General features: G+C 33.0%; 1 protein-coding gene across 4 annotated transcripts in view; it reads left to right on the top strand.

The window, feature by feature from the left end:
• The window catches only part of LOC100369378 (advillin-like), a 60,970-nt gene extending 41,110 nt beyond the window's left edge, over positions 1-19,860 (top strand). For 3 of the 4 annotated variants that reach the window (XM_085495702.1, XM_085495703.1, XM_085495704.1), the window contains 15 exons: positions 2,494-2,647; positions 4,418-4,518; positions 4,822-4,959; positions 5,200-5,286; positions 9,231-9,302; positions 11,964-12,077; positions 12,926-13,009; positions 14,360-14,418; positions 15,004-15,097; positions 16,047-16,184; positions 16,320-16,385; positions 16,575-16,697; positions 18,228-18,299; positions 18,865-18,990; positions 19,432-19,860. In XM_085495702.1, coding sequence (XP_085351828.1) covers positions 2,494-2,647; positions 4,418-4,518; positions 4,822-4,959; positions 5,200-5,286; positions 9,231-9,302; positions 11,964-12,077; positions 12,926-13,009; positions 14,360-14,418; positions 15,004-15,097; positions 16,047-16,184; positions 16,320-16,385; positions 16,575-16,697; positions 18,228-18,299; positions 18,865-18,990; positions 19,432-19,545 — 1,542 coding nt within the window. In that variant the 3' untranslated portion in view covers positions 19,546-19,860. Of the gene's footprint in view, positions 1-2,493; positions 2,648-4,417; positions 4,519-4,821; positions 4,960-5,199; positions 5,287-9,230; positions 9,303-9,379; positions 9,452-11,963; positions 12,078-12,925; positions 13,010-14,359; positions 14,419-15,003; positions 15,098-16,046; positions 16,185-16,319; positions 16,386-16,574; positions 16,698-18,227; positions 18,300-18,864; positions 18,991-19,431 lie in introns of all 4 variants that reach the window. The other variant, XM_078011066.2, reaches the window with a different exon arrangement.
• Positions 19,861-22,007: the final 2,147 nt, after the last annotated feature.

Genomic DNA, 22,007 nt, shown 5'->3' with positions numbered 1-22,007 from the left:
GGTTTTATTTAATCATGCTCCTTCTCATCTACTAATATTTATTTAAATACATGCAAAATATTTTGTTTTGCTTCTTAATTATTTTAATTATCTTCCTTATATTATTAATATAATATTGTTTAGTTTTACTTAATTTATTTAAATATATATTGCTTTGTTTTGCTATTTAATTCATTTATGTTGCTTCTGCTTATAAATGTTAAATTTAATTTAAATGTTTTTTTTTCCTCTTCACATGTCTTTACTAATCACGTTGTACATTTTATTTTTCTTATTTGTGGTTTTGTTTTCATTCCAAGTGGAAATTATTGTTTCTTCATTCACAGTGTGGATTTGTGTTTTATACATGGGTGATATTAAGTATATGGTTTATATAGTTTAAGTATGAATATGAATTATTGAAACGACTACTATCTTATATGCTGTACATGTTTCAGCCAGAGTAAAATTTGTTTGACAACTGCCTCAAATAGATTTGATAGATACATAGAATTATTATACATCTTTGACTGATACAATACAATTTAACACACCAGAAAAAAAAAGTATTTCTGTCATTCAAAATATAATTGCAGCTCTTTTTCTAATATTGAAAATTTTATTTGCGATAAACTACATGTAATGTCACCAAAAGCCAAAGCCTGTCAGCTTATTTACTTCACATTTGAACACTTTTCTTTGTTTGAATCAAATGCAGAAACTATAGAACTTGCGACTGGAAGCGAATCTAATCACTGAATTTCAAAATACATACGATTGTGCATGCACAAAACTGTGCATCAAATTCAAATGGACCCATAGACATGAATATATCGGTAAAAATGTTTTCACTGGCGTGTTATCGGTTATTGAGTAAAATAAAACTAAAATGTACAAACAGGAAAAAGATGTATAATAATAGCTTAACACAAGAATAGTGCAAGCTATGCACGATGGATTGGCTGATGTATACATTATTTTGACACAATGCAAATTATTGTACTAACTCATTTTCAAATTCACACTAATCAGCATGAAAATATACCCATATTGGTACAAAATCCACTCCCCTTCTCGAACTAGTCAGTCACCAAAAAAAAAGGAGTAAAAAGTCAGGTGATATTACAGTAGATAACAATGTGACTTTCTAAATATGCCACAGTCAAAATAACCAAATGCATGGACTCGAAAATACACCTTCATGAATCCACCAGCTGCATATTATACTGTAAGTGCAGCTTGGCCACCATACCTAGTCTACACCATGTATACGCCGAGAACATCAGTACTGACAACTTGTGTAGCGTTTGTCTTGGTAATGTATCCATGTTCAGTGCTGAAAACGGTTTGTATTCTCATGCAGAAATTTGTTTGAAATATTTACAACCACTTGTACTTGTTGCAGTTTGAAATGTGAATTGACGATGGAAGTAAATTTGGAAGATACAACTGTATAATTTTGACCTCGACATGAATTTTAGGAGTCAAAACACAGTCATGACATTTTGTAACAGGGAAAACTTAACTTTTCAGAACCATCGACTTTCAAGAAAATAATAGAAAAATTTGCTAAAATTTCCAAAAATTTGGTTGATATTTTGAACAAATTTTTTTTGCTGAATTCTTACTTGGTTTTGCGTGAGCATGAAGCCTGCTTATTCATGCACGTTTCACTCTACTAACATAAACTATAACATGTTAAGGGTTTGTGTGTAATAACCCTTTGAGCACAAAAGTAAACTTTTATCACCATTCCCAAATTTTAAACCCACATTATTTTTGCCTCAGTTTTTTGAAAAGATTGATCAAGGCTTGTAGCCAATTAGGAAATTATGTTCATTTTGTCCAAAATTATAAAAAAAATAAATAGAAAAATACATGAGCAAAATGTTACACTAAAATGTGAGTGGGGATAAAATGGTGGTGCTCAAAGGTTAAACTACTGGAGTGTGTGCTTTTGACCATTGATGTTGGAGCAGGAAAGTTATCCGAAACTTGTGGTCTCCCCTTATTTGCAGAACAAACCAGTTAAATCTAGTTAGTGTGATCCAGATAGAACTAGTTTGAGCCAGCTAGGGAGTGTATGCATTATGTGGATTGGCAGCCTACACATTTACTTTCTGCCCCAATCACACACGCACATGCTCTTGCATCAATGGTCAGCTTTAAAATTACATCTGGCCGGAGAGGTGTTTTGTCTTTTATGCGTGGATTAAAAATACTGCTATATTATCTTCCCTACCCATCCTCTGCCCTTCTCAGACAACCTCTGACATGATTGGTGATATTACCTGTAACATAATACTAGTACAGTAAAAGATCATGCAACTTTTCTGTGTGAACAAAATTTTCTCCTTCAAATCAAAGGATAAGTCTGTTTCTATAATAGTTTTGGTGTTAATTTTTACTTTCATTAAATCTTGCGTGTGGTGTTTTTGGTAATATAACAACTGCTGATATTCCTTGAATACTTGTTCTAGATGATATGAAACTTGACATTTTTTTTTCACTTAGAACTTTATCACTGCTAAAAAGTACCCCAAACATACCAAATGCACAGCTGTGATTGAAAATGCAGAGCCAGCCTCTTTCAAAGGTTTATTCAAAAACTGGAGAGACAAGGGAGCAACTACTGGTTTGGGAAAAACTCACACCAGAGGAAAAATTGGTAAGTTGTCCCCCATGTTTGACCTTATCCACCCCTCATTTTCTAAATGGTTCAGACTGGGTCAAACCATTAAATGTTGATGGGGGTGTATGTAGCATATTCTGCATCTGCTTGTGTTACCTAATTACCAATACACCATGTTTCAGTCAGTACTTCAATATGCTAGTGTTATTTTTTGTTCTGTTATGGGTATGAATGTTGTATTTCTATTTCAGAAATTGTTGTACCTGTATTTCAGGAATAGATTGATAAAAACATATACTGTAAAATACTTTATTTTATAATTAATTTTCGCTACAGTCATTTTGGCTGTTTTCGCTGTATTTTATTTACACCAATTCTTTCTTTCATTGAAGAAAATAAATTCTAATTGAAAATAAAGTAATTTATAATAGTATTACGGAAACATCAACAAAGTAATTCTAGAAAAAAAATATATAAAATTGTTTAAATGGACCAAAATATAGGTGGATAAAATGTGATTCAGGGCTTTAATAATGGTCTTTATGCTTTCAGCTTGCATTCTGCTAGATTAATTTATTTTCTATACTTCGTTGTTGCTGAAATTATAATTTCAAAACTATTTATAACAATACTCTTTTATATGTTCTATCTGTCAGTTATTTTCTTTGTTATTTAAAAACACTATGTTTCTCCTTTTTCTTCCATGATTTTGATGATTTTCAACTTCTGATGTCTTCATTGCTATTATCTGCTACTTCTATGCAATAGCTGATTGTAAGTGACTTAGTCTGGTTTAAACCAGTTCTGTCTGGATTGCACTGGACTTGAAAACAAGTTTTAACTGGTTTTATCTGACTAAAACAATTAACTAATAAACGGGAATGATGAAAACTAACGTTCGTTATTGAAATGAGCTTGATTATTTCTAATATTTGTTATTATAGCGTGGCACTCGTTTGACGCACATCAGATGCATGGACCTTTCACTAACTCTTCCATGCATGACCACTGCTTTACATCATAATTGTGTTACTTTCCCCTCCTCAGTGATGGATACCTCTAGAAATGTATGCAAAACTTTTCCAACTCCATATATAGTGATAATTATACCACCTGCTTTCCATATATGTAAACCTGCTCTCCATATATGGTGACATGTAAACTAATTCCCTATATATGGTGATGCTGCTACTTTCTGTATCCCAAATATGGTAATGGACCCAGCCTACGCAGTTCTTGAACACTGAAGCAAAATCTGCAACGTGTTTTTATGGTTGCAACATTTCATTTAAATTAAGGCTATGACAGGTTTCGGGTATCATTGGTTGCTTAGCTTACTGTGTGCGCAAAAGGCTGGATGTCAAAGAAACATTCATTTCCACTCAACAGAGAGTCGGATATTTTGCTATGCAAGCTTTCAGTTATGTTCCGAACATAGTAATTCTGTAATGTTGACATCATTTTATGAACATTTCATAAAATATAAAAAACGTGTTTTACATTCCTAGACCCACAGTATAATATATATTTTTTTACATGCATACATTTGTAAGATATGCAAGTATCTTGAACTTGCAAAAAACTCCCCTTTCTTTTGTCACTAACATATAGCAACCATGGAACACACTCAAAACGCCTCTATTAACAAATAGAGGAAAGCCATATTCATGCTGTTACCATGGTCACCATCACCAAGCGAGGAAACTAGTCATAAAAACTATCTGCTGTTTATATTGCAGAGGTATCCCTTATTGTAAATTATTGTGCAAAGACTATTTTTATTTGATATGATTATTTTTTAAACAGCTAACACCGTACAGACCAAGTTTGATGCAGCAACACTACATGCTGACCCACAGAGAGCAGCACAAAGTAAAATGGTGGATGATGGAACAGGCAATAAAGAGGTATGTTCAGGACCTGCTGGTTTCTGTAAAAAAAAAAAAAAATTGCTGTTTTAATGATCCAGTCTCATAAAAATTAACAATTTGTCTCCAATAAAATAAACTGTTTTAATGCCATCACTTTCTGCAATCAAAATTATGGTGCCATATTGTGCATATTTACATGTGTCTATTTTAAATGGACACGTTTTCCTGTTGAGTGTGATTAAAATTTTGAAGAAAGAAAAAAAACTGAAGAAAGCTGATTTTGGTCTTACCTGAAATAGTGATTTCCAATTATGAAATATTTTATTATTTTTCACACAGATTTGGCGTATTGATAACTTTGACAAAGTGCCACTTGAGAAGAATCTGTATGGCCAGTTCTTTGGTGGAGATTGTTATGTTATCAAGTATACCTACCTTGTCAACAATAAAGAGAACTATATCATCTACTATTGGCAGGTGAGACTATGTTTATAACGTGTCTATTGTACATTACTATAAAAGAAAACCTAAATTTTTCCTGAAATTGTCTGAACAGAAGTGAGAGGTAATGCTGGAAGCTTTTTTGCCTTGTTTGTAATCAGCAATACTAGGGATAGCGGTGTACCTCTTATGCCCACTGATAAAATTTGACTCCCTATTAAACTAGATTCAAATTACCATGTCTGATCTGAAGAAAGATTTTGATTACATCAACAGGGTTTGGATTCCACTGCTGATGAGAAAGGAACTTCTGCTCTCATGGCGGTTCAACTGGATGATGAAGTAAACGGTGCTGCTGTACAGGTAACGTCAGTCTCCAGGCTCAAATTAAAACACATTCTCAGAGCTAGGGATTTCTTCATATATTCAACACAACTGATCTTATTAAACCTAAAATAATTGGAGCTTTAACTTTTTCACCACAAGTTGTATATTTTCATCTGAAATTCACAAAATAGTCCTATTTATAGTCTGCACTTTCCATCAGAAAATAAGGACGAAAATAGCCAAATTTCTTTGAAAATTTAAAAACTGAAAATTGACTCAAATTTTGTCTGTTGGCTCCACAATTAGATTCACTTCCAGAAATATTGAAGAGTATAAGAAAATAGTGCATAACAAATTTGGTGAAAAATTCCAGTGGTGAAAAAGTTGGGCCTTGTCCTGCCAGACCCATGTATTTTCACATTGACTTGACCATATAAGGGTTAAATATTCTTTCTACTTAGTATATTGTTAATTGTGGCAGAAACATTAAAAATATTCCTATTTTTTTTTTTTAAAAGATAGATACTGCATTGTTGATTGTCACACCTTTAGGGCAGGATTTCCTGAAATTTGGATGGATTGTTTTTTTGTGTTTTGCTCTTTTAAATTCTGAAGAAGACAAAGTGCAATTTTTTTCAACAACAAAAAACAAGTTTTTGTTGCTTTGTATTGAAGGATGTGTTAAATTTGCCATAAATTGTGATTTTCCCGTAGCTGGATCTTCACTTGATTCTGTAAACCAATTAATGTGGTTACTAGTGGGATGCAAATAACTAACAATCTTCCAACAATTTATTTTCTCGTGCAGCTAAATCTCTTCATAATATTTGACAAACTACATGAATCAGAATACTGACATGGATTAAAATCAAATGACGTGGATCAGACTGCTTTATCTTTATCTCTGTTAATGATTTATTCTATTCTATTCTACTTTACCTTGAATTACTGGTAAATTTAAGCATTAATAGTGCTCTTACCTGTTTATTTACAAACTGATTCTTTGCTTTACAGTTTCTTCTTTGCTGCTGATACTTCCTTGCCCTTCAATATGACCGTCTATTGGTGCTTGTACAACTTAATTGTGTAAATGCTATATACTATTCTTCAAGATTAGTGGTGATATTTTCTTTTTGCTAGTTACTCTGGTTATTTCACTGCTAAAATTTAATTTAATTTCATCTTTCTGTTTAATGTGCTTCACTAACATACTATTCGGTCTGTTTTCTTGTTAAAAAGTTCTTGTATCAGCTTGTCATTCAACTTGTCTAAATATGGTCTGATTTCTAAACTTGAGACCAGTTTTCCAAACACACGGCTTTTCGTCCAAACACACGGCTTTTCGTCCAAACGCACGACTCGTCGTCCAAACACACGACTCGTCGTCCAAACACACGACTCGTCGTCCAAACACACGACTCGTCGTCCAAACACACGACTCGTCGTCCAAACACACGACTCGTCGTCCAAACACACGACTCGTCGTCCAAACACACGACTCGTCGTCCAAACACACGACTCGTCGTTCAAACACACGACTCGCCGTCCAAACACACGACTCGCCGTCCAAACACACGACTCGCCGTCCAAACACACGACTCGCCGTCCAAACACACGACTCGCCGTCCAAACACACGACTCGCCGTCCAAACACACGACTCGCCGTCCAAACACACGACTCGTCTGCGTCAAACACACGATGTGCCTTTATGACAGTCAAGGACATTGGTATTTATCGTTTTGACCAGAGAACCTGAAATATTTCCTTTAACACAAGAAGTGATTTAACACAGAAGACTAACTAACCAAGTTTTTTTATTGTAGTTATTAATATGCTTCAAACCTTTATCAATTTTAGATTTCTCCCTTATACTTCTATACAGTTTTCATCATTGTACAGACAAATTGTAATCAGTGTTGCATGTGTTTATTTTCTTGTGTGTAGAATTGTTTGCCTGACTTGATTTATGTAATAAGCGCCCTCTATAGTGATCCAAATGACAATAGAGGGCGCTTGTCTCGTCTTTCTGCAGGCATGTGAATAATCATTCATTAACAGTTTATCATTCATTTCCCATTGCATTAGTTTTTCATTCAACTTCAATCACAAATTTGTATATACTGTAGAATATTTTATTTTTACTCAAAATTTACTGAGAGTAATGTTGGGGAAAAAATTATAAGGAAAATATAGTAATAATTACTGTATATCAAGTTATTATACATCTAACACTAAAAACAATAAAATTAACCATTCTGCGAAAAGCATTTGTTTCAAAAAGTATCTGCGAAAAGCATTTGTTTCAAAAAGTATCTGTGAAATGCATTTGTTTCAAAAAGTATCTGTACAAAACATTTTTAACAAAATTATAATGCTGAGATGTATAATAATGTTACCACAAGAATGGTGTAAATATGCAATCAAGCATTACAAGAGATCACAACGGCTTATGCTATGCATCGACTGATATGATTACCAGTACTGCCTTCATTGCATACTTTGTGTTATTCTTGTGATAACCTCATAATATCACATGTATGTATCATACCACACCACACCACACCACACCACACCACACCACACCACACCACACCACACCATGCCATACCACGCCATACCACTTTACACATTGTTATGCAGCATTTCAATGTGATGCACTCCATTGTTATACTATGTTACACTACACTACTGTTATACCCGTTACACTACATCACAATGGGATACACTATACTGTTTATATGTTACACTACATCACAATGTAATACACTACATTGTGATACTATGTTACACTAAATAACAATGTGATACACTACATTGTGATACTGTTACACTACATAACAATGTGATACTATGTCACACTACATAACAATGTGATACTATGTCACACTACATAACAATGTGATACTATGTCACACTACATAACAATGTGATACTATGTCACACTACATAACAATGTGATACTATGTCACACTACATAACAATGTGATACTATGTCACACTACATAACAATGTGATACACTACATTGTGATACTATGTTACAGTACATAACAATGTGATACACTACATTGTTTTACTATGTTACACTACATAAAAATGTGATACACTACATTGTTTTACTACGTTACACTACATAAAAATGTGATACACTACATTGTGATACACTACACTGTTTACTATGTTACACTACATCACAATGTGATACACTATACTGTTATACTATGTTACATTACATCACAATGTGATACACTGCACTGTTATACCATGTTACATTACATTGTTATACTATGTCACACAACATAACAACGTGATACACCACATTGTGATACTATGTTACACTACATCACAATGTGATACACTGCACTGTTATACCATGTTACACTACATAACAATGTGATACACTACAATGTATACTATGTCACACTACATAACAACGTGATACACCACATTGTGATACTATGTTACACTACATCACAATGTGATACACTACAATGTATACTATGTCACACTACATAACAACATGATACACCACATTGTGATACTATGTTACACTACATCACAATGTGATACACCACATTGAGATACTGTTACACTACATCACAATGTGATACACTATACTGTAATACTATGTCACACTACATCACAATGTGATACACTACATTGTTGTACTGTTACATAACAATGTAATACATGACACTGTTATACTGTTACATTACACTAACAATTGTTTTCCAATTAACTGCATGTATAATGCACTATTGTGCTGTATTGTAACACTACTGTTACATTGTATTACATAATGCATTACATTTAGAATAACTTGTAACCATGTATGTTACTCTTGTGTGTGTATACAACTGAAAAACATTCATGTACATCTTCATCATTTTCATGATTGCTTGCATCATCTGTTGTTGTCATGACTACCATAATTGTAACCAGGCAACTGTGTATACTAAATCACAAGCTTTGTATTTATAGATTCGTCAAGTGATGGGCAAGGAATGTAGTCATTTTCTAGCAATGTTTCAGGGCAAATTAATAATACATAAGGTAAGGTGTTGAGAATTGTTAATTTGTGTTTACAACTACTTGTTTTTTATCTTTGTATGTTAATTTATGTACTTTAGGTTCGTGTTGCGATGGGTAAAGAGCCTCCCCACTTGTTGGCGATCTTTGGGGGTACACTGATCATTCATAAGGTAATTTGTCATAGTGTGGTGCATGCAACCAGTCAATAGCCTGTCATGCATTACTCGCCTGCTGTTGCCATAGTTACTAGCAACGTAGACATCACTTCAATGGTTTATTTCCCCCTGGTTTAACATGCATGACAACCTACTCAAATATACCAAGCATTCTAACTACCAGCGATCTAACTTTGCCATTAAAATTCATCCCATGAATCTGCAATTCAAGAACTCTACTTTTCAAATTCATTTTTACCCAGAAAAATAGTATCTGTGCAATATTGCTGGCTGCAACTGGATGAAATCTGGATCACCTTTTAGGTGTATATGCAAGGGCAAAACTGTCTAAACTTCAAAACTTCAAACTCTGTTTCCTTGATGGTGTTGGTTCATGAATCAAACCCTGTGTCCATGCATGTTATCTCTGGGAATAATTGGTAGAATCTTAAAATGGCACTGGTTATATAGAAAGTTTGCCACAATGCATTCTGGGTAGCACCCACTATATTGTAGCATCATGTTTGAATCCATTTGATTTGCGGCACCATAAATTCATTCAATTGGTATAATTTAATTTACACTTAATTTTGTTTGTGTTAGGTCACTATTTAGCTCTATATTTTCCTGTAAATATCAGTTCTGTTACTTGGCTCAGTTTGTTTTTGTTTCTATTCCCCATTGTTGATGTTCAAGTTTCTTAGTTTGTTTGTTAGTCGGTTTGTCGTTGTGAGGAGAGGAGGGTAGGTATTTAGTGTACTAGTATTTACTCAAATTAGATGTAGTTAGCTGAATGTCGTGGGATGCATGAGTGAATGTATTAATAGATTAGTATTGCATCGTACATGTACACTTATGATATACAGTTAAGAATTATTTACATCATGAATGGTAGACTGTTCTTCTGTTGGTATAAGCCCTTTTTATCTTGTACATATTTATGTTTTTATCTATGTTCTCAATTCGGGTTTCTAGGATCCACTTAATTTCATCATATATTACAAAAATTCTGATATGCAAATCAGATCATTTCAAGTGTTTTAGATTGAATCATTTACATGCCAATCTTGATTTAGCATTTACAGTAAAAAGCTGTATACATGTACCTAGAAGCCATATACATTTTTTTGGAACTGAGAACCAAAAGTTCACCATTTTTACTGTAATAAAATGGATGAAAAGTTAAAAAGGGCTTTTACTAGATCCTTAGAAGTGGTATACCATGTTTTTTATTATGTAGTTTTTCATATACTAGTATCACTGTCTAAATACAGGATTTCTTGTTTCATATTACCACAAAGTTCAAGTTCATCTTATTGGACTTTGACAGCTTTCGCTGTGTTAGCTAATGTTAGAATGATTTCATGGCTAATTACTGACACTTGGCAAATGAATATAGATAGCATAATTACAATGTTTCGAATTAATCCACGAAATAGAAATATATGACTGCAAGGCTACACTTTATATTAAAAATTCATTTTCGTTTAATTTACGGTTTTGTGATTGATATGATTTTTCAATGATTTCTTCAGAATAACCCAGTCTTTCTATTGATAAAAGTATCATATTTGTGGATGTAGTTGTTCTTTCCTCGTTTTGGTTTACCAGATTGTTTTGAAATTCATAAAAAAAATGTGAATGGGTCAGTATCATCTTATCTGCATCTGCATGTGGTGCGAGTCCCATACAACAAGAATTACAACCAATACTAGGTATCTGTATTTGCTTATCAACTAGCAAACTAAGTATGAAAATTAACAAAATTCAAACATTTATCATTAAAATGATGCGTCTGTCATTTATACATATGCATGTGCTACTATTAGAGTATATCATAGGAAGATTGTCATAGTAGTAGTAAAAAATTTACCAGGGTACTAGTATTTCTTTTGAATAAATTGTGTGGTGACAATAATAGCGTAATAAATATGTCCATGTGTAGTTTTGATGATACTGTCCCTTCAATGTGCATTTTAAAAACATTTATTTCGATTGTTCTATATTTAATAACCATGCCATAATTTGTAGTATATATTTCCAAGTTGCATCATTTAAAAACTCTTGGCAAATTAGCAGATTGACTTTTTAAAGAATGTTTCCAAATTTATTGCTTGCACTATGTGTATTTAATAACTTTACTGGTGAGATTGGCTCTATCTATGCCAAGTTGCTTTACAATGCTAATATCGGTAAATAATTCCTCTTGCCTAACTTATTATTATTATGATTTATACAGTTATGAACTATATACGACAATATGAAATTTGTAGTTTGTATCATCAATTATGACATCAAAACTAATTATTACTTTGGAATTAAACTGTTATGAATGTGGTTTATACAAAAAATGTAGGGAGTACAACATACAGATGCAATTTATGGTAGGAGTAGAAAATATTCAGGAAGAAAAATCACAAAAATAATATAGTTGAAATCTTGTCCAGCCATTGTAGAAAATTTCGCATATTGTGAAATGAGTTATAATTAAAATCACTTTTTTTGCCATGCTTGTTTGACATTTTAGGGAGGCAAGGCAAGTTCATTCACTAATACTAGTCAGAACACCAAGTCATACCAGGGAGGTGTCAGAATGTTCCAAGTACGTGGTACCAGTGAACTGTGTACTAAAGCCTACGAGGTGAGTTCACTTTAGTAGTTTTTGATTCAGTCTGAGTAAATCTCTGGAGTTGATTTATGGGTAGTTGGTGTGTTCTTCATGCACAAGATCACAGAATTAGTAGAACCAAGTCCAGTTTCCAATAAGAGTTTATGTTTTTATGTATCTATTAAACAAAGTTATTCTTGTGATGTGCTGCATTTATTTGTGGACTGGAATAGTAGTCGCATGTGAATACATTGTATATGCACAATGCTGAAGTTTGGTCCGATTTAGATACATCTGACTCAGAGTTTGACTAGCTGGCACTAAATTTCAATGTAATTTCGTTATTTCTGTTCTGTCACTAGATTGTAACTAAATCCAAAATTGATTTCAAACCCAGGGCCCAGTGTGCCCTGACAGAACAGACTTTGTAGGAATTTTGAATCAAAATGGAATCTCCAAAATCGACCTGGGTTAGCTTTGACTGCTGGGAAGAGTTATAAAGATTGTACGTGCCTGTAAGAGGTTCTGAATTTGTAAACTCAACTTGTGGACTATGATTTCCTTCATTACACACTTATTTGTTTAAAAAACGTGAAAATATCAAATTCTGCTGTTGTAAGATGTTTTTTAAGATTTCTCCATTAGGGTATAATTTTCATGTCAGGAAATAAGTGTAACGAGTTGTATCACGAAAAACTGTATTGCTGATGTGTCATATCATCTTTGAGGGCGCACTTCAACCAATATCCTACATGCACTATGCCAGTGATGGGGTATTGAAAATGTTGAGCCAAATTTTGAAATTACTGAATAGCTTTATGAAATTGCTTAATGTTCTGTTGTACAATTAATGTATTTGAATTATTTTACCATACATTTAGGTGGATCCTGTGGCTGCCTCATTGAATTCCAATGATGTGTTTGTAGCTCAGACACCAAAAAATATCTATTTGTGGTGTGGAAAGGTAAGCACAGTTGTCGTATTTTATTGAGTAGTTGCACATTTCTACTATCTAAATGCAAACTTAAACCAAAAGTTGCCCTTATTGTATGATAGATCATAACAATTTGACTTGTTTTGACCATAGACTCACCTGTTATTTATGTGTAAACACATGCACTACTTGTAGCATTATTTGCAATTCTTAAAAATTATACAATTAAGAAACAAGACAAAACATAGCAAATCCACTGAATGGTTGATTGTGATGTACTTTGTTTAATCCAATATCATATACAATGCAATTAATTTAACTTGCTTTATCTTACTATAACTATCTATCAGAATAATTATCCACATAATATTACGTAAAAACAAAACAATTACTGCTCGATTTTTAAACGAACAGAACTATACAGTAGAAATACATCCATACGTCTTTGGCATACCATCTGATATACCCAGGCCATGTGATGGTTTATTGGTTAGTTACAGTATGCCATCCATATTAATTTTATAGAATTGTCAGGTCAGAGACCCCTTGATTGACAAAAATGGAGAGTCCTGGACAAAGAGTTGTCTCCCAGTGAGAAACTGATAATTCTGCCTCAGCAAAAATAGTCTCATAATGTCAATGATGTCAAAAATTGGTGTCTCATACAGAGCCAGATGCTTCTATAATAGGTTGATTTTCCATACAATTGCGAGATCTCGAGAGATGCATGAAAGACGCGCGTTAAACGTCTGCCGCAAAAATCGAACGATTTGATTTTGAACTTGAATTTCCTTATTTCGTAGCTCACAGCGACCGGCCGATCTTCGACAGAGGAATATTGCTTCCGAATACCCTTACTTAATTGAAATTGCCTATCATCAAATGTGGACAGCACATTATTAAGCATGGAAATGTCCCCAAAATACTTTCGCGTTTGTCGAATCCCACGCGATGTTTGACGACGCTATGACCTTTGTTTGTCCTGTTTTTATGTTCGATTTCACGCATAACGGGCGATTCTCGCAGTGAACGGAAAATGGTCTATTGAAGCTGAACAGTGTTTTGCAATGATTTGTATTCTACATCAAACACAAAGAAATTATGCTGAAAAAAATCATTAAGTTTCATTCAATTCAGAATAAATATGCATACCTTATAGAAAGCAATAACCACTTTGCATAGTTTAAAGTTAGCAATAAAAAACAGTAGCGCACACGATTTTTTGTTTTGTTTTTCTATTTTCACCATTTCTGAGGGATAGTGTTGCATCCATAATTGTGCAAAATTATATACAAAAGTCTGTGTGCAATATTATTTTACATGGAAAACCAGAGATGCCAGGATAATTTGCTAATAATTTGAATTGTATGTGTTTTGCAGGGATGCAGTGGTGACGAAAGAGAACTTGCTAAACAGATCACTAAAGCTGTTTCATCTCGGTATGGTATCATAATTCTTTGTACTACTTTGTTAAGATCTGTTGTCAAATTTAGTATGAAGACACGTCATACATTTATGAATTTATTTTTATGTTGCCAGTTTTTATGTCAAATTTGCCTAAATCTCTAAATTTCTTGGAATTAACGTTAATAGTTTATCTCAATCAGATGTAATATGTTAGTACATATCAGGTTGCAACAAGTAGGAAAAACCATAGACCATGAATAAACTGTATTACTGTAGAATACTTTATTTTCGCTTGGAATTTATTTTCGCTATTTTCGCTGGAGGGATGATTCCGTGAAAATAAAATCCAGCGAATATACTTTTTTTCCTATATTTCACATTCAACTCATCCAAAAATCAGTGAAAATAAATTCCACATAGAACGCCCAAAAAGCCTTTTCAGCGAAAATTAATTCCAGCAAAAATAAAGTATTCCACAGTAGTCCCTGTTGTAACAAATTTCGAAAGCGGACTTATAATTTGGTTTCCATCCATTTACATCAATAATTCCAACTGGGACTATGTCATCAACAATGACCGGTATTATGAATTAATCTGTGGTTTTATTTTGTATTCAGTGAGCACACTACTGTACCAGAAGGACAAGAGCCAACTGAATTCTGGACTGCACTAGGAGGAAAAGCCCCCTATGCTTCTACTGCAAGAATGCAGGTATGTAAAGCATTTTGAAACTTTTGTTATGTGTGTTATACAAGAATTATTACGTTTACTTTGCAACGCATTTGTGCTGGTATTAAACACTTGTTGGATTTCAGAAATAGTTATTTGTAGTAATTATAGTAGCTGGGTATTATGGTGTGTTCACATATACATTTTCTTCTAATGAATAAAAATATGGAAATTTTAAAAGCGCTACAAATCATTGACAATATTCTTCTAATTCCTTTGTATGTGATATTGTCAGTAATTGTATATGATAAGGACAATGACACAAATTTGCCGTCTGACATGAGATATTATCCCAGAGAGGGGCTTAAACTTTTGCAGTGTTAGAGATTATGTCATATTAAGGAAAAAATGTTCACAGCAACTGGAAGCAACATGTTCTGTACCTAATAACTGTGTGTACAACCACATGAATCAACTGGCTTTTAGTAGTTCAAAATATTATATCGTTGTCATGTATTGATTTCCAAACATGAAAGAGCCCTGGACAAAAGAGTAAATATATACTTAATGTCAACAGTCTAAAAAAGGGGGAATCACATACAGAGCAATGATTTGTAATGGAATGATTTGTAAATTTTGTCAAACAAAATTAAAGAAATAATTCTGGATAAAAATAATTGATCAATTCAGAATAAATTTGAATATATTATAGGAAGCAATAACCAGTTTATATCGAGCTAGCAATATAACAGCTACACACACAGTCATTTTATTTATTTATTTTGTTTGTCTTCTTCTGAGCTTAGTTTTTATATTGCAACCATTTTCATCATTTCTAAGGGATGGAGGGATGTTCTGTGTTGATGAAAAAAATATTATTTCTGATCTAGACTGACTGCCAGTGTAAGAGCCCATTTCTTTGTAACCTACATTTTAAGAATAATGATTATAACCATCAATTTATTAATTTTTTTTTTTCTCTAAATTTTAGGAGTCTGATACTGATCGCCCACCTCGTCTATTCCAATGTTCCAACGCATCTGGTGGCTTCCGTGTTGAAGAGGTTTTTGATTTTACCCAAGAAGATCTGATTGAAGATGATGTCATGCTTTTGGATACCTGGGATGAAGTAAGACATTATCTTTAAATGTATATGAATGAGTATGATGATGAGGCTATACAAGCATTTTTGTCTTGGCATCAAGCCCGGCTTTCAAAATGTCAACAACATTATTGTTTATCAATCTTTTTTTTTTCCAAATAGATATTCATCTGGGTTGGAAAAGGTGCCAATGATACAGAGAAAAAAGAATCTGTCAATACAGCAAGAGTAAGTATTAATATTCATATTTTATTTATTATATTTTATTATCATTCATTGTAGTGACATTTTCTTATGGAATAATTTAAAATTCATTAATTCTTACAAGTAATGTTACTGTTTTTCTTTGTAGGAAATGGAATAATTTAAAATTCATTAATTCTTACAGGTAATGTTACTGTTTTTCTTTGATTGTAGGAATACATTTCAACTGATCCCAGCGGACGTGATAGTGACACACCCCTCATTTGTGTGAAGCAAGGCTTTGAACCACCAACATTTACTGGTTGGTTCATGGCATGGGATAATGATAAGTGGTCTGTGAGTATTATGTGTTAATTACCTTGCCCGTACCATCAAAGATGGAAGGGAAAGGTATATTAAGGGAAAAATTTGTATCCGGTGTTGTCGCTGTCATCGTTGTTGTCGTCGTCATAATAACTTTACTAATTCCATTCCAAACTTTATCAAACTTGGTCACGTTATTCATCAGTATAAAGTCTTCCCTGAGTATGAACAACAGATGTCCTGTATGAAAATATCATGCAAAAATTGAGAAAATCTGATAAAATATTTGTACTGTTTTTATTTGACTAATCATTGGTGATACACATCAAAGGTCACTAATCTCAGTGGAAATATACATTGTTGTGTGTGTTCAATCCCATGGGAATACTATACTGGGTTCCCAAACCAACTCATGGAGAGATTTTTTGCACAGTATGATACACATTTGCAAACCTACCAATATAATTTTTACAGAAAACAAGATGTCAGAAAATCAATATAAGCATTCCTATGAACTGGGTGCCTAACTTTGATCCAAATCTGAAGCTAATAGAAAATCTGTTTAGTTCCAAGTTATCAAATCAAAAACAATACATAAAATATACATAAAAAGTAAAATGTTGCATCCACATTTTGAAAAGAAAATTGTACTAAAATATATGTATTCTGTATTTGACAAACAGTTCATTCGACAAATGAAAATTCACAGGAATTTGTTTCAGCTATTAGAACAGAATGATAGAGTTGTTATAATACTAGTTTAAAAACGCACTTCAAAAACAAAGATTGTAGTGTTTGAAGATGTAGATTCTCAGGAGGCAACAGTACTGTTGACTTGTCTGTCCACTGGACACCAACTAACTATTTAAGTTGATTTGCTCACAAAGCAGAGCTTGCAACATGATAGCTATTCATAGGGGGTGTTTTTTTTTTACTTTTCATATAATACAGTAGTCACACAATGAGGCAGTTCATATTTGTCTCGGTGAATCATTAATTTTTGACAGACACCTGTACAAAAGCCAGCTAAGATTTTCTGTTATCTTGCATATTTTATGAATCTATTCACGTCTTAATGCAGCACTTTTTTTCTGCGACAAATTAAGCACCAATGTTTTTGTAAGATATTTACATCTATCAAAGACATTCGATAAACTGCTTTTCCACTGTTTCAACCCCAAAACTTGTTTGTATTCAAAATTATGACAATGCATATTTATATTGAAACAAACTATGATAAAGGGAATTATATTATATAACAAAGGGCAAGGTCACCAGAGTTCAACTATGTTAAGTACATTTATTTAAACATAATATATCTGTTAAAGTGGTTAGTACCTTGTTTCTTCAGTATTTGCTCATGCATATATTTTTATTTTTATTATGCAGGCTCACTAGGCCAACAGCTTTCTGTTTTCTTTGTGCCTTGAGTTGAAATTGCCTGATTGCAACAAAGATCAGTGGTTGTCAAGTCGAATACTAGGCTGTATTTCATTGACCATTGTGTTAATGTGAGGTATATGTGAGGAATGTATCTAACATGTAATTTGTTTTTCAAAACAGGGAGGAAAAACTTACGAAGAAATCAAAGCAGAACTTGGTGAACAAAATGCTGGTGTTACTGTCATTACTTCGGTGAGTGATAGATAATTTATAGTTTTATTTCCTCCTTTGGCTTCCTTAACAAACATGACATAACACAAAATTACTGTGTGTGGGACACTGCCACCTTTATTCCATTCCATTCTAGACTGTGAAGGCTGCTGCATAACATCTGGTAGTTGAATCTGCTTTTGATGTTCATTCGGTTGAGCTATGGTTGCCTCGTATCAAAAACAGTTTTACGTAGAGACAGCCAAAAATTTTATGTTCGTGGTGCCGTAGCAGCGTGTAGACTGAAAGAACCTTGTACGCACTGTAATAGTGCCCTAACAGGCCAATAAAACAATAATTTCACTTTATACGTTGTTAACAAGTGAAATTACATTTATAATGTGGGTATTTCTGTATGTACAAATTCATATTTACTTAGCCATAGAAATATAGGAAATAAGTCTTTATTTTTATAGAACTGATATCTGGTTGTCTGGTTCCTCTATATACAATACAGAGATTAAAATAACAAAACTGTTTTCAGACGCAGCTACTCATCCTATATTCATAAATACCACATATATATTTGACTTGTTTGTCATTACAGGATATGAAGACTGGTCCATCAGGTGGCGGTGCTGGTGCTGGAGATCCCGCTAACTATAAAAAATATTCATTAGAAGAGCTTCAACAAGAGGAATTACCACTAGGTGTTGATGCAACCAAGAAAGAAGTAAGGGCTTTATGTTCAAGTCTGTGCATATTAGTTTGTATTCACCTAGAAATATAATTAAAATCTGACAGTTTTTGACTGAAATATGTGCATATTTATTTGATAATACTGCTAGCGTTGCTGTAAATATGATTACTGGGTACTAATACTGTTATGGTATTTGAAAATGTTATCTCGTATTTCTGCAAAGACAAATTTTCTTGTTTAAAGGGCAGCAGGCGTCATGCCGTGTTCTGTTCGATATAGGACTCATAGCGACGTATACAACGTGTGTAAAATACATTGTTTATTAACATGAAATTCGAACATGCGCTGCGTGACTACTATTGCATTTTAACAGTAATTGTTACTTGACCGGCCGACAAAATTTATATGGCTACTCGGCATGCAATGTGTCAACACTTTGTATAACGATTATTCTTCTGCAATGTTTGTTTACAGTATTATTTATCAGAAGAAGATTTCAAGAGACTATTTGGTTGTGATTTTTCCACCTACAACGGCAAGCCAAACTGGAAGAAAAATGATATGAAGAAAAAAGCAGGACTTTTTTAAAATCTTGTTTGAAAAAATAGCGTAGATTAGAATTCTAGAATTGAATTGGTGGAGGAAAAGCTTTGTAGTTATTACTGCCTGACTACTTCTGAAATATTGCAATTGAAGGGACATCCAATGAAATAAGTCATGTGATCATTTGTTGTCCAATCAGATGATGAGAGATTGTTTCAAACATTTATTTTAGAAGACTGGACAAAAAAACTAAACCAAATTTTGTGAATATGATAGGAGTGAATATAATTATCGTATGATTTTGCTAACTTTTAATACAAGCAATAAATGAATCTGCATAATCATTTCTGTCAAAATACACTTAGAATTAGTTTGATTTGAGATATTTTGATATGCATCTGTGAACAAATCTCATCAATATTTACTATAAACATTTTTACCTGCTATATTATAATAATAATATAAAACCTATTTGCCTTGAAATAGATAAATATATTTATCAAGAATTTGAGGGGGGGATTATGTTTCTGCAAAGGCATAAACATTTAAATTGTTGATTTTGACACCATCTCTGCTCTCAATTATCATTTGATGTTGACGTGTATACTTTCATGTAATGGAGTTGGTCTTCGACCTTTCACCTGCTATACAGGTTCATTCCATTTGACCTCTGTCAATTTTTGACCCACTTCCTATTCATGCTTCATTGGATGCTAGGTGAAGAGCAACCGAGAAATATGCTCCGACCTTTCACCTACTCTAAATGTTCATTCCATTTGACCTCAGAACATCAAGTTTTTGACCTACTTCCCATTCATTCATGATTGGATTTGAGGTGAATAGCAACTAAGAGATGTGCACTTTCTCGTGTAGTAAAAGTGAATTCCATTTGACCTCAGATGTGCAAAAGAGTAATCAAAGGATATGCTCATTGACCTTTCACCTACGTTGTATAAGTGTTCATTGGGAGCAGTTTTCGTTGTACTTACGCAGGATAGAATTTTTTTAATATTTTTTTTACAAGTCATACAGCTATGTAGTCAATTACATTTTCTTAAATCACCATGGTATGATTACGACTTTTTATTTAGGCTAAATCATAATGATTTAGTGTAATTCAACGTATAATTGCCGCCCATTCTTGTTTTCACTCGTTTGTTTTATCTTCTTGGGTATTAAATAAAAATATAAAGAATACAAATACAACATAAATACCACATGGCTTGTAGGTACATTACTATCCATTTTCATTTGTCAATGACCATTAAAGGTTGGAAAGACTGCTTGAAAAGCATACTTTCACATCCTCTATGAAAGATGCTTTATTTAATCATTATCTGCGAAAATGCTTGCAATGAAAAAAATGATTTGAATTTTTATGTAATTCTTGGCTGAAATCTAAACTGCATCAGAGAAACAAGTGATATATTTTGTGTGAAGAAGCTTGAATATATTGGATAATTGTTTCTTGAAAACCTTCATTTGGTTTTTATGGAGGATCAGTTGAAGCACCACACTCCGTATGAAGTTATAATCATTTAAAAATGCACAACATGACGAGCAACTCATTTTATGGAGCAAAATGGAACTGGATGTTTTGTATTGTAATGTTACCTGCAATTTTATCATAGTACAACAAAACCAGATGTGTCAAGTAACTCTGATTATGGATAGTATAGAACGTGCATCAAGTTATTTAGACATTGTGCATCTTGTATTAAATATTGCATATTAGGAAATGTATACATGTTTGCATACCAAGCAACATATAAAAAATTGACATGCAATTTTACCATTATATGCCATCTTGTATCGTACAAAAACATTTTAACATAGTACAACAAAGCCAGTGTCAAGTAACCACGATTATAGATCTAATTATTGTAGAATATGCATCATAAATTTAATTATCATGGAGCCTTTCGAATGAAAAACAAACTGCATGCAATCATAAATTTTTATAGAATTAATAATATAGACAAGTTAATGTATTGAAAAAATGTGGAATACATTTGGTATAGATTTAATATAGAAATTGGGAAATAAAGTCACACTTTCAAATTGAATTGTTTGTTCTGTTTGTTTTTACCCAAGCAACCCATGAAGTGTTCACAGAATTCTTCTAAGGAGTACAATCCTTGTTCAGAATTGTGTAAGATGGAGAATTTGTCTCAAATTTGTTGCATAATAGTTTATTGACCTTGTGTACTTAGTTGATAAAATCGGCATAACAAGCCATCAATGTAACTCTTCAGATTTGATTTTAAGACAAAATTACTAGCAACAATACAACTTTACTGCTTGAGTGGTTTGCAACCATTTCTTTGGTTGGGATGATTGGAAATTTCACCGATCTATTTGGTTTTGACAATCTGGTCATAAGAATTACCAATTATTCTTCAAATTTGTGCACAAGTCGATCTGTTCTGTGTTGGTAAAGTTTACATACTAATTTGCATAATCATTCAATGCACAAAATTATTGGCTTACAAAACTGGTATTGCTTC

This window comes from Saccoglossus kowalevskii, chromosome 22 (assembly GCF_978046115.1).
Source record: "Saccoglossus kowalevskii chromosome 22, keSacKowa6.1, whole genome shotgun sequence".
Taxonomy (NCBI): Eukaryota; Metazoa; Hemichordata; class Enteropneusta; family Harrimaniidae; genus Saccoglossus; species Saccoglossus kowalevskii.
This window is presented reverse-complemented; position numbering and strand designations above follow the sequence as displayed.